This window comes from Pezoporus flaviventris, unplaced genomic scaffold (genome assembly GCF_033815535.1).
Source record: "Pezoporus flaviventris isolate CSIRO_AGI_PZ_B2104156 unplaced genomic scaffold, CSIRO_AGI_Pfla_v1 ptg000063l, whole genome shotgun sequence".
Classification (NCBI taxonomy): domain Eukaryota; kingdom Metazoa; phylum Chordata; class Aves; order Psittaciformes; family Psittacidae; genus Pezoporus; species Pezoporus flaviventris.
Genome location: NW_026892611.1, coordinates 3936601 through 3949075, shown reverse-complemented (window position 1 = coordinate 3949075; position 12475 = coordinate 3936601). Strand labels below are relative to the sequence as shown.

The 12475-nt window shown below is 50.6% G+C and overlaps 2 protein-coding genes across 6 annotated transcripts in view; one reads left to right on the top strand and one right to left on the bottom strand.

Moving 5' to 3' along the window:
• Window positions 1–7067, bottom strand: part of TRIM37 (tripartite motif containing 37) — a 29190-nt gene extending 22123 nt beyond the window's left edge. For all 5 annotated transcript variants that reach the window (XR_009746387.1, XM_061470251.1, XM_061470253.1 and 2 more), the window contains exons 1-6: window positions 6922–7067; window positions 5177–5278; window positions 3861–3901; window positions 2860–2976; window positions 1691–1778; window positions 745–867 (exon numbers count right to left, since the gene is read on the bottom strand). Coding sequence is in view for 4 of the 5 variants with exons in the window: in XM_061470251.1 (XP_061326235.1) it covers window positions 745–867; window positions 1691–1778; window positions 2860–2976; window positions 3861–3901; window positions 5177–5278; window positions 6922–6942 (492 nt within the window). In the remaining variant the exon portion in view is untranslated. The remainder of the gene's footprint in view (window positions 1–744; window positions 868–1690; window positions 1779–2859; window positions 2977–3860; window positions 3902–5176; window positions 5279–6921) is intronic.
• A 2854-nt stretch (window positions 7068–9921) lies between these two features.
• On the top strand, window positions 9922–11604 carry LOC133278195 (uncharacterized). The gene is made up of 3 exons (XM_061470724.1): window positions 9922–10095; window positions 10638–11313; window positions 11414–11604. Exons 1-3 carry the CDS (start codon window positions 9937–9939, stop codon window positions 11602–11604), a joined length of 1026 nt encoding a protein of 341 aa, XP_061326708.1. The 5' UTR covers window positions 9922–9936.
• Window positions 11605–12475: the final 871 nt, after the last annotated feature.

Below are 12475 nucleotides of genomic sequence, written 5' to 3'. Positions count from 1 at the left end.
TGAGCAACATTTTCTCACTGCATACAGATTCATCATACAGGAATTCTTTAGTACCAAAATTTATAAATACAACTGCCATTTTCTCTTCCGTAATTTGAGCAGTAAAGTTACCTTCTTGGTAACAAGAATAATTTGATAAAAATTATGCCCTTCACCCTGGAAGGTGAAAGCAACAATCCTCTATAAACATTTGGGGCTGGAACTAGATAATCTTAAGGTCCTTTCCAGCCCTAACCATTCTATGACTCTACAAATACTTACAAAGAGCCCACATGGTGATGTAACAGTCACAAAAACCCTACTGAGACTTGTTTAAAAAAAAACCAACAAACCAACTTATTTGTGCAAAGAATGCACGATAAATCCACCAGCATTCAGCAGAACACAAAAATAATCCTCCCTAGAATACAAGAAATTAATTCCTGAGATTCCCACTAAAAACTGACAAAGCTGAACATGTCAATATTTGGATATCTAACACATTTACCCCTATGGGGAAGAAAAAGGAGGTACACAAACTCCAAATCTTTAACTGGTAAGCCACTTTACAGACCTCCTGTAAGCTCAAATAATATTCTCCTAAAAAAATGAAAATGAGTTCTACCACAAGCAACAGCTTCTGAACAGGTGCTGACAACACCACGAGCCTATACAGTGGTGTAATATTTCCATGCCTCTCTTTACAGTTACCCCTTGACAATGGTGTACTACAGGAAAACACAGTATCTTGGATCGGTTTCTTACCACTTCTTGAACCAAACTGATCAATTCCATGAGTCTTCTCCTAAGCTTTACTACTTCTTCATTGACTTTTGTGACATGTTGCTCGTAGATTTCTGCCAGTGGCTTAAAAGTATGTCCTCCATGCTGTTAGAAAAAGAGGAGGAGCAGATGGAGAATAACAGAGCATCTCATTTTAACTTCAGTCCACTCTTATTAAAGTACCAAGAGGGCAAGAAAATCTCTTAGTGTACCACTCATTTTGGAAAAGTTCCAAAGCAGACTGTATGTAGGAAGTCTGTCCTTCGCTTCCCTTTGTAAGAAGTTGTGAATTTGGCTTTTACAGCGTCAAAGCTTCCTGTCAAGAGCCTCAACAGGCCCCCAAAGATAGACTGCTTCATTCACTGCGCAGTTCTCTAATCAAGTGACAACAGAAGGTTATTTATTTTTATTATTATTACCAAAACACCCTTCCCAAACAAAGGCAGCGCACTTTTAAACCACTTATATTCCGGCCGATGACAGCGGTCTCTCCTGGAAATACGCAACAGAAAGGAAAGAATTGTGCTAATAGAGCTTTGAAGATCCTCAGGATTACAGGCCAGAACGTTTAAGGAATCTAAGAGTTACCTGTGTTTTCTGAGAAAGACTTCTACCTTGGCCCATAAAGTTCCCACCACCCTCTCAAGTTCATGCAAGACATCATGAGGCTTACAACAAGGAAGGTAATTCTGACCTCATTTCAGCAAAAATTCAATTTGCTTCTCTAATTACAAACAGGAGGCATGCTTCTCAACCCAATGCTCACATTAAATTATAAATACACATACCACTACAATATTTGCATGGCAGTTCAATTGCCATTACAACAGTTTCACAACATTTCTATTTCTTCAAAATGTTGGCAAACGGAACACTCGCAGTCTCTTACTGCAGCACACCATATGCACACATGCAAGTCTCTTCTTACCATTCCTCCCCAAAGTGCACACTGGTGACAGATACACTTCTTACAGGTCCAGCAGAAAACACTAAGTTTTTCATGATGACTTTCACACCTTAAACAAAAAAAACCACACGTATTATCAGCAGAAAATAGCCATGAATTTTCTGCAAATTCAATTTAACATTTTCACTTGCTTTGCTGTCCAACACCGAGAGTAAAGATACCATCAGCGCATCAATCCCATTATTAAAGTCCTGATCGTATGCTACCTAAAGTAACCACAGAGCAATGGCTCACAAGCTACCGGGACAAATCAATCTTTGGCATTTCTCAACATTTCAGGAACAGCATCGACCAACAGATCAAGCACAGACCAGGACAGACCTCAAATACAGGCCTCTCCTTTCCTCCTCCCTTAGGATTCACAAACTTGAGGAGGAGGCAGGCACAGAACACATAATTGGTCCCTGTTCATTTATCAATGCTTCTTCTCACGCTTTTCTCCTCCAGATCTCCAGAATATATCTTAACACACATAACAGGACTGCTAATGGGATAAAACCAGGAGAAAAGCCTGCTGAGAAAGTTCTGAGAGTTGCTCCTAGGAAGAGAATATATCAGAAAACACAAGAGGCTCCAAAGACAAGGAAGGAAAGTGAACAGCAGTCACGCTGCAGATGTAGTAATAGAGGTGCTTTCTCTGAGACTTTGCATATTTTCTTTGATCTCAATCTGGATTTATCAATTACATTTTCACCCATGACTAGAAGACACCTTCTCACAACAGCTTCTCTGCTTTTAGGCGTTGAGATAACAAATGAGCACCCACAGTCTTAATGGGACTGCCAAATGAACAAGCCATTGAGCGGAAACTTTTATTTCAGCTGTACTGTCACGAAGAAGGGCTAACGGTCTGAAGGAGTATTACCACCCTTCACGTTTCCTCTAGCTCTCATTTTAACTATACTGAGCCAAACAAGAAATAGTAGTTTTCGAGGCAAAGACACTGAAGAGTTTTTCTCGTTCCATTAAGTATGACAGAAATTAACTCCAACTTTTAGTCAGACAAAGAGCATAATTCAGCTTTTAAGTCAAAGTTATCCGTTTGTTCAGCTCCTTAGAATCAGGGAAATTAAGAGCCTGCTTATATAAGCTAACTGCAACACGCTTTATGTGAAGAAAGCTCCATTTACTTGTCTTTCTCATTTTCTTCATGCTTTGTGAGATTGCAGAGTTGAAGTGTATCAAGCTGCTGTGTGACCTCTTCTGCCCAACGACAGTTTACAAGCTCTCGCAGCTGCAGCGGGGCTCTGCAAGAAGCATGACTAGAGTTAGAGCAAGAACTCAGCTCCAGGAGATACAAGAGAAGCATCATTGACTTAATTCAGTTCAGTGACTCTACACTATGGGAAAAATTCATGGGCAAAAAAGTAGAAGCTCTACTACTTATTTCAGGGAAAAAAAAACCATCCAAAAAGCAAAGCAACGTTTGAAGTCAACATGGGGAACCCAAGAACTATTTCCAGATTTCTTGATAGACTCCTGGATAATGCTGGGCAAATCATTTTGTTTCTCAGTGCTTCTTCACTTTAGTGCTACAGATCAAATACTTGAAAAGCTCAGTATTTAAGAAGTTCCATGGAAATGCTTGATTAACTGGGTTTAAGGACCTCCCTTTCCTTAGGCGAAAAGAATATGTGCTGCCTTCCAATTTTTGGTCTATCAAAAGCTAGTATCGCTAAGTGCCCAGAAGTGCTAACGGAGGCCACGGCTTGCATTAAAAAAACCCAAACCAAACAAACACCACACTGTAGCTAAAAAATAAAAAAAAAAAAAATTTCAGTCTGAAAATTGAAGTTTCTGGTCTCTGACTCTTGCAAGAATAAGGAGTTCTGAGGGGAACACCATCTAGTTACTCTTATTACACCAACTGCACACCCTGAAAACAGCAGCGTGATGAGAAGAATAAAGATCTTGCTTAGCTGGTCGCAAAACTAGAACATATTTTACAGTAAGCATTATACCAGACTAAATATTTACAGTAACAGCAGAGTCCTTAAAAAAAAAGATAAAAATAAAAACAAATCAAGCTTACAAATTTAGTGCAACCTGCACTGAAAAAAAAGAGATTGATCACAACAGGACAGTACACCCAATTCCTGGTAATTTCTTTCTGATACTAAAAATACCTTACCTACAATGAGGGCACTGAGCTCTTTGTTCCGTCAGCCAACGCTATGAAGGAAAAAGGAAAAACATTTTTAAAGAGACTGCAAAAAAAGAACTGCAAGCAAATACATTCTAGCACTACCTGGGCGGATTCTAAGATTTACAGTTTAGCTGTTCCACCACTTAGTCACAAAGCAACCACTTTTCTTTAGATGTCAAAGGCACCCCAGTAAAAAATATACAGAGGATTCTGAGGTACCAAATATTCCATTAGAAACCACACATGTGGGGCAGACTCCCATAGTCACAGACTGAAGAGCGTGTTTCAACAAAAGAAAGGAAAAGATACAAGCCTAAATTTCAGTCTAAATTATACTCTTCAACATAACTTCTTCTTCCTCTTGGGCTATCTATACACATATTAGATACCGGTGGATCAAGGATCATCAAATCCACAAGGACCCTTCGAATCCTTCTCTTCCAGAAAACTCCAAAGACAAGTAGCTGAGGAAGGAACTTCACCTGCCCACTACAACTTACAAGTGTAAAAGCACAGCAGTTAATGGGCTTGTATCTGTCTGCTCACTTACTACATTTAAAGACTCTCATGAATAATCTCTCACCACCCAGCAACAATGTGCTACCATTCTTAATGTGTAACATGAAGCCTTCACCTATAGTTCTTGTCAGAGCTTTCAAAGCAAACGATTGCCTGTTCCAGTTTCTGGAAATAATACCAGAGGACTGAAAACCTCAGCTGAGCCCTCTCCCACAGCACCTACAGCTTCCAGACTTGGAACTAAAGTGTTATACACTGGAAACCAGGATTTCATCAAAGAATTGGGATTCAGATGCTGCTTCAGCCTGATATATCAGGCTCTCTTGAGAAAGATTGAGCCTGTATCTGCTCACACTATACTAGTTGGGAAAGGATTCTAAAATATCTCCAAGGTGACCAGAGGTGGTGTTATGATCTTCCAGTGCTCCCTACTGAGATGCCAAGTCAGCATTTCATTCCTGTCCCAATTTTGTGTCTTCCAAACAGGCACCACTGACTCCCAAAAGATGCCACAGATGGGATCATTATACCTCTGCTTCTTTAAAGCAATTATCCAGATAGTCCCTATAATTAGCACTGCTGAATGCAATGCACAGCCTGCCTCATTTTAACTCGGGGAGTTGTAAAGGATCCTGAAAGGGAAACTGAAGAGCACAGGGCAGGAAAAAGGAATCCTTGGAGCACCAGGGACACAGGCAAGAAAGAACCAAGAACGTGTTCATCAGATCACTAAGTTTTAAGTTCATACATTTGCAAGAATAAACCATAATGAGGAAACTCACCCGAATGCAACTGAAACAGCACAACTTGGAGCAATGAGGACAGAGGCGTGCATCACGCAATTTCTCCATACAAATAAAACATCGGAACACTTCAGCAATGCTCTGCAGAGGGTAGATTATCGCTACTGTTAAGCCATATACTTCAAGCATATCAGAGTTGCATTTATTTCCCAGGCAGAGTGCCAGGTTCCATACACGCAGTCCCACACTCCAAACAGCTACCAATAGCTCATCTTAGAGTCAAAACACCATGTCAAACACAGCGGCTCTCGCCGCCCACCCCCCCACCCCCCCCCACCCCCCGACTTCCTCCTACCCTACACCAGCTCTTAGCCCACATTTTGCAACACTGCTCTTCAAGGCATAGTTTCTTTCTTTGGCTCATCTTTTTTGACGTGGGCCTTTCTAGAGCCAAGATACCATTCCTGTTTGCATTCACCTGGGATTGAACAGATGCCAGAATAAACTGCTGCACCTGCAGACTCTAAGCACACGAGTTTCAATGTACTGGCACTAAACTAATTCAGAAGCATGGCAAGTGCATGTAGCTGTTATACAGAACGCTAATGAGGTGGGTTGAACTGTATGGGGCTTTTGATTTTACTTTTATAAGGCTTACCTTTTTTAAGGTCTACCATGAGCACTAGCTCCACAACGTCTACACTCTCTCACACCCCATTTAATAATTCTCCAGCAATAAAAGTGTATTTTGACAAATTATCTTTTACTATCCCTGTTTGAAGAGCGAAGCATTTTGTTCTAGCATACACCACCTCGGCTCTTTCCATTCCCAAAATGAGGAAGGTGCTTTGAAATACCAAGCTATGCTTGCTTTCCATACTGAGAAGATTTTGCACTGATAAGAAGTTTTACATTCTGTATTGTACAGGAGTAAGACCCCTTCTGGCTTCAACTACAGAACTCTGAGATTCTTCTGATGGGCTATTTATTTTCCCCAGAGTCGAAACTATAAACGAGCACAGAAGAATTTCTTGAATTTACAGACACCACAGCACCTATCTCCCACACATTAGTGTCTTCTTTAATGGCTGCAAACCATTAAAACACAGTACATGCATTTATAGGAAGTTATCACACACGGCCTTGTTAAATCCTGCCCCGGTTTGGCTCTTATTAATACGGACAACAGCAACGTGTACGAACTGCCCAGGTCGCAGACAAGCACCACTGAGGGCTGTGCCGTCACGGGTGCCAGAGTGGCTTCTATCAGCGCCAGGTGTCCGTCCAACCCCTTCATTTTCTAACCTGGACTATGTAAAACAACCGCGGGTCACTCAGAAATACCACCTCTTTACATCCCGCTTTCTTCCTACCGGCTCACCGGGCACACTGGAGCAAGACTCGGCACGATGCGCATCCCCGCCCGCGGCAGAGCTGCCATCCGTGTTCCGCCTCCGGGACCGCCCACAGCTCCCTACCGCTGGGCCCCTCGCCCCTCTCCCCTCACACAAGGGCGAGGGACAAGCCAGGGGCTCCGCGGCCGCGGCAACGTCCGCCAGCCCTTCCCCGGCCCGTGAACAGCTCAGGCCGCACGGCACGCACCACACCGAGCAGGCCCGTCCCCGCCACTCGCCGTTCCCCACGGAAGGGAAGGTGCCGCCGCGGCCGCAGCGCTCCGTCCCCATGGGCCCGGGGATGCGCACCCGAGGACACCACGCTACCGCCAAGCCGCCCTTCCCGCCTCCCTGAGGCGGCGCGAGCGCAACAGCGGCCAGACCGCTCACCTCTACGCTCTGCTCGTCCATGGCCGCGGCCCCGCCGGGGAAGAAGATCCTCGCCGACCACGCTCCTCACCACACTGCCCGGACCTGAACAGCAACGGCTGCTCAAGAGCCGCCGGGGAACGGCTGCGCCCCGTGCCCCGGTCCCGAGGAGCTCAGCTACTCCTCCCACCCCAACTGCCGCCGCACGGGCGGGACCCAACGACGCCCCGCACTGCGCACGCGCGAAGTGGAATTTCCGTGCTGCTGCCTCGCCTATGCGCTCACCGGCTGGGGGGCGCTCGTGAGCCGCTCGTAGCGGTAGCGGGGTGCCGTGAGGCTCCCGTGGGTGCTCCTCACGCTTGGCGCCCAGAGGAAACGGTTTCAAGAGCTCTGCAGAGCTCAGCCGCCTGGTGCTGGGTGTGCTGGCGGCCACCAGGTCCCAGTCCGGTTGTGGTATGCACACCACAGGGCGTGCTGAGCCCTGGGAGTGCTTGATGGGGACAAGTCTCAGGCTGGACCCACGGGTGCCCCTCTCGCCTCCCCGCCCTCAGGATGCTGAAGAGGATCCATCTGGGCCCTGGCAGTGGCACAGCGTCACTCAATGTGTAGAGCAGTGAAAAAACACCACCGCCTTTCCCTTCAAAGGGTTCTCCCATTCTGCTTTCTGCGTACGGAATTCCTTCCACAGAGGGACAGACAAGGAAGAATGGCTTTGTGAGAGCTCTGCCAAAGTCTGGACTGAGTGATGGAGAGCAGTGCCACGGAGTTGCTATGCTGCCTGGGAAAGTGTACAGCAAAATCCTCAAACCACCTCCAGCCAGCAAGTGCAACACTCGGTCAGGCTTCCAGTGCAAAGAATTATGTTCAAACAACATGCGGTTAAATACAGTACAAAAAAAGAGGATTTACACAAAGGGGGGGAGACAGCAAAGCCACTCAGACCAGGGAACGCACATTTCTCTCCAATAATACCGAGCCGTTACGATAAAAGACCTGACACAGGCGCTTCCCTGTTTCAGGCGATTCCCTTTCTGAGCTCTCATCTAGGAAGTCTCATCTTCTCAGTCCCTGCTACGTGCAACTTTGGATTTCCATCAGGCAACACGGGTTAAGCCAACACGGATGGAAACCGTTTTGCCTACTGAAGGTCTGAATAAAAAAAAATCTTTGTTTAATCTACTGCTGTGCATAAACACGCATTAGATTTGTGGGGCTGATGGTTAGCCAAACACGGTGCCCTTAGTGATGCGCCCTCCATGACCCACCACGGTGCCCTTTGTGACGTGCCTTTGTGATGTGCCCTTGGTCACACCCCAGGGCACTGTATAAAAGTCAGCAGGCCACATCCTTCGTGCCAGTGTCCGGCAGGACGGTGACGGGACAGAGCGGGAGCGAGAGACTGGCGCAGACCCCTGAGCGCAGCCCACGTTGTTCCCCACTGCCCCAGCAGCCCCGCAGTGCCGAGACACTTCTTTCAACCCTACTCGTTCCTCACCCCTACCCTTTTGTCCGGCAAGGATGGAAGAGGAACGCGCTGCACACATGCGGTTTATCCAGACTTTCCTGCAGAGCTCAGAGAAGGTAACCGCAGCCGTTTCCAGGCTAGCAGTGCCCGTGTCTCCTGATGGGGCCACTGGCTCTGCTGCCAGGCTGCTGGGGGCTGCTGGCTGGGCAGAGCTGCTCCCCCGGGTCTCCTGCACAGCACTGCAGCCCCACTGCTCCAGTCCCGCTGGCCACGTGCCCCCCTTCTCACGCTGCCTGTTTGTGTCTCTGCCCCCCGGCTGCCCAGGAGGAGGCTCAGAAGGTGAAATTCCTGCAGGCCGTCTCTAGCCTCTGCACAGCTCCCAGGGACCAGGGCTTCTTAGAGGAACTAAAGGAGTTCTGTGTGCAGTGTCAGGTGGTGGAGAACATCAAGGTGAGGGGACACACGGCCGGCCTGAGGAAGGGGGCAAGTTGCCAGGCACCGGCACACTGTGAGGACACACAGGGCCCGTGCAGGGGGAGGGCAGGGACCAGCGTGCGCAGGCAGACACTGAGCTGCAGGGCTGAGCAGCCCTGGCAGCGGGGCCACGCTGGGGGCCAGAGCTGGGCTTGGGGACAGAGGGTGTCTGCCAGCCCTGCTGCCTGGGGCTGGGTCTGCTGGCACTGGGTGCCGGCAGCCGCCAGGTCCCATCCTGCTTGTGTTCTGCAGGCGCTGGTGGAAGAGGAGCCCATGGGCCACCTGCACACAGCGGTGCGGCAGGAAGCCATGCTGACCCTCGCCCAGATGAGGTGCGTGCCCAGCTCCTGGTTTGGCAGACACCTCTGCAGAGCCCATAGCCCTGGTCCTGGCAGTGGGCATCTCCCATCCAGGCGGAGTCCAGTGGTGCCCTCAGAGGGCCTGGTCTTTTCTCTGCTCGTGGCTTGTGGAGAGGCGCAGGTGAGAGCAGAGGGATCCTGCAGGTCCCCACCACATCTTGGCTGCTCCCAAGAGCAGGAGGCGGGAGGCTTTGCCTGCCAGGACCATTCTTTGGCCTGGGCCACGTCAAGGAGGGAGGAGGCACCTCCTGGCAGGGCCCCCCGCACACCAGGGCTCCATCCCCCTTGGTCACCTCTGCTCCAGAGGTCTGTGTCCAGCTGCACAAGGCACGGAGGCAGCGCTCCCAGCGCCCATGTCTGACAGGCCCCTCTCTCTCTCTTTTTAGCAAAGTGGAGATGCTATTGGAGAGCAAGAAGAAAAGCCTTTTGCAGTCCTGTTTTAGGACGGTCTTCTTGCTTCCCCCCATCACTGCTAGGCAGGGCAAAGACATCTTTCTCTACTTTAAGGTAAGCGCTGTTGGGCTGCCAGGAGCACTCAGAGCTGCTCCCTGGCTGGCAAGTGCTGAACCACAACCAGTGATCCATGGCACGATAGGGTCTCGGCTTTACTTTCCCACCCTTGTCCCTTCATCTCCTTCTCGTGGGCCTTGCCATGTCCAGTGCCTCTGGACTGGCTCCTCTGCCCACTGCAACTTGTCTGCTCCAAGGTGTCCCTTGGGTGGCAGGGGTGTCCTCCCCATGGTGTGGGGGGTTAGATCCATCACCGGGGAGAGAGGGACTGCAGAAAGACTGACGTCAGAGTTTTCCTTCTTGCAGACCCTGGATGCCATGGACGTCCTGCTGGAGAGCTTGGTGCTCAGCTCCCCGGGCTCCAGGGACCTGCGGAGAATCTTGGAGGTGCGGCACTGGCAGAAAGCAGGGTTGGAAGGAGCCTGGCCGTGGCACTTGTGGGCCAGCTCCATCCCCAGAGCTTTCCTCGCACCAAAGCAGCGGGAGGCACTGACCCCTCTCCTCAGGCACTGCAGCAGTGGCAGCGGGTGCTGCCCTTCTTCCAATGCCTCGCAGTCCCTCCTGCTTTTCTGCCCAGGTCTGACCGGGGCAGAGACCCACTGGGACCTGCCTGTCCTGCACAGGGAGCCCAGCTCTGAAGTTCGGCACTCCTGACTTCTCAGGGAGCCGTACGCCCATTCCCCCATTGCAGGATCACCGCCCCCCAGGAGGGTGCTGCCCAAAAGCCCAGCCTTCACGGAGAGGGAACAGAGGCCTGTGCTCATGGGGAGGGCACAGAAAGAAGCAGACTCTACCCTGGGGTGGCATCTGCCTCCCTTCAGGGCCACAAGGACTGCACGAGTCCAGCCAGGACTTGAGCAGTGCTGCTGCTGCTGCTGCTGGCACGGGCACCAGCTCCCAGGGCACAGCACCACTTTCTCTCCTTCCAGATGCTGCTGCCCTTCGTCGACATCGAGTACGCAGCTGTATGTGAACGGGCCGTGGCAAGGATCACAAAGCTGGCCGATTTGATGGCCAGCTCTTCCTCAGTGCAGGTAGGGAGGCAGGCACCCTCCAGCCAGGCTGTCTCCCATTCCCTGCCCACCGTGGGCAGCAGCCTGCGGCTCAAGATGCCTGAGGCATTCAGCACGGCTCTGCCCTGGGCAAGGGTCTCGGCTTCTCTTTTTCCCATGTTTTTTCCTCCCCAGTGCCCTTTCTGCCAGCAGCCATCTTGGCCCCCAGTCCTGTGCAGGTCAGCACTGCCCAAGGAGCATGGCGGGAGGCCAGGCCTGGCAGCTCTCCCTGCCCGGCTGCCCAGCTCGCTGCTCTGGGAGGGCCCTGCACAACTCCGACCCTCCAGGATCCTTTCCTGGGGCAGTCTCAGGTTCGGAGCTTTTGTTGCGCTGCTGCCCCTCAGCCCTTCTACCTGTCCTGCCTCCCTTGCCCAGGTCTGGAGCTTGCTTGAACACGACGACAGCTCTTCCCACCATGACATCAGCAAGGACCGCTTGCTGGGACAGCTGCTGGGACGTCTGATTGTTTGCTGGACTAGCAAGATCTGGGCAATCCAGCAGGAGGCTTTGGATGCTCTTCAGTACCTCTTCAGATTCATCCAGCAGCAAAAATGTAAGAGAAACTGCGTTGGGCTGCGTCCCTCCACACACAGATGTCTCCTCATAGCCCAGGACGGCTTGCCATCTTCCCCCACCTCCTCTGCCTGTCACAGCTGCTTCCCGCAGCATCCCAGCTATTGTTTTGCTGCAGAAGCCAAGTGCTCACCACAAGTCCGGCACTGCTCTTTGCTGCTCTCCTTCCCACTCTTCTCAGGGCATCTCAGAACCCAGCAGTTACATGGTCCCCATAGCCAAAGCTGTCACCGATGATAATCAATGCTGTGTCCTAATGACTCTTCCATGATCCCCTCCTGTTTAGGCATGATGTTACCAGAGGATGACCCAGAGCATCCCCAGGGTGGAAGGAAAAACGAAGCTGGGAAACCCTCCTGTCTTTCTTTATCCAACACGAGGAGCATGGCAAAGGTAATGAGCTCCTCCCTTGCTGGGCCTCTTGTCTGCGGCAACAGCAGGAGACTGGTGTAAGCAAAGGGATAGAGAACCAGCAGGCTTGGCATGGTCTCCCTGTCCCTGGTCAGAGGGTTGCTGCTGCTTTGGAGCAGGGACTCCAGAGGGCTGCACTCCAGGGTCCCAGCAGCAGCTCCAGCCTTCGTGGCCAGCAAGAAGCCCTGGTTCTCTGCAGGGCCAGCACACCATGCCCACGCCCCCAACCCTCCCTTACCGTGGGGCCCACTCTTCTCATCCTCTACCCCACAGCAACTCCAGCCCCTGCTGCCAGCTTTCCCGTGGGTCCTCTCGCCAGAGCTGCTCTCACTGCCCAGCTGAGCAGCACTATCAGGACACTCAGTGTAAAACGTCTTCCCTGCCTTCCTCCTTCCTGCAGGCATTTGGGGAATACCTCCAACCTGCTGATAAGACAGTCATCATCCTCAGGACCATACAGGCCATGAGAGACCCATGTGTATGTGACAAGGAGGAGCTGATCAGCATCCTGAACGTGGCCATGACAGAACCTGCCTCCTGGCTGACAGAGGTAAGCAGCCTGTGGCTGCCCTGTCCTCCAGTCCTTCCAGGCACTGTTCCTCCCTACATCCCATCTCCCCTCACCCAGGTGCTTCAGGCACCTTGAAGCCATTTCATGCCAGTAGAGTAGGATGGGAAGGGCAGCTGTTTCAGCAGCAGCTGAGGAAATGGCTGCAGTCTGGTGGCAGCAC

Coding starts and splice junctions, on each gene's coding strand:
- LOC133278195 (XM_061470724.1), top strand. CDS start 9,937: ATGGTGTGGGGGGTTAGATCCATCACCGGGGAGAGAGGGACTGCAGAA. Junction 10,096..10,637: donor ACCTGCGGAGAATCTTGGAG/GTGCGGCACTGG, acceptor CTCTCCTTCCAG/ATGCTGCTGCCCTTCGTCGA. Junction 11,314..11,413: donor ATTCATCCAGCAGCAAAAAT/GTAAGAGAAACT, acceptor TGCCTGTCACAG/CTGCTTCCCGCAGCATCCCA.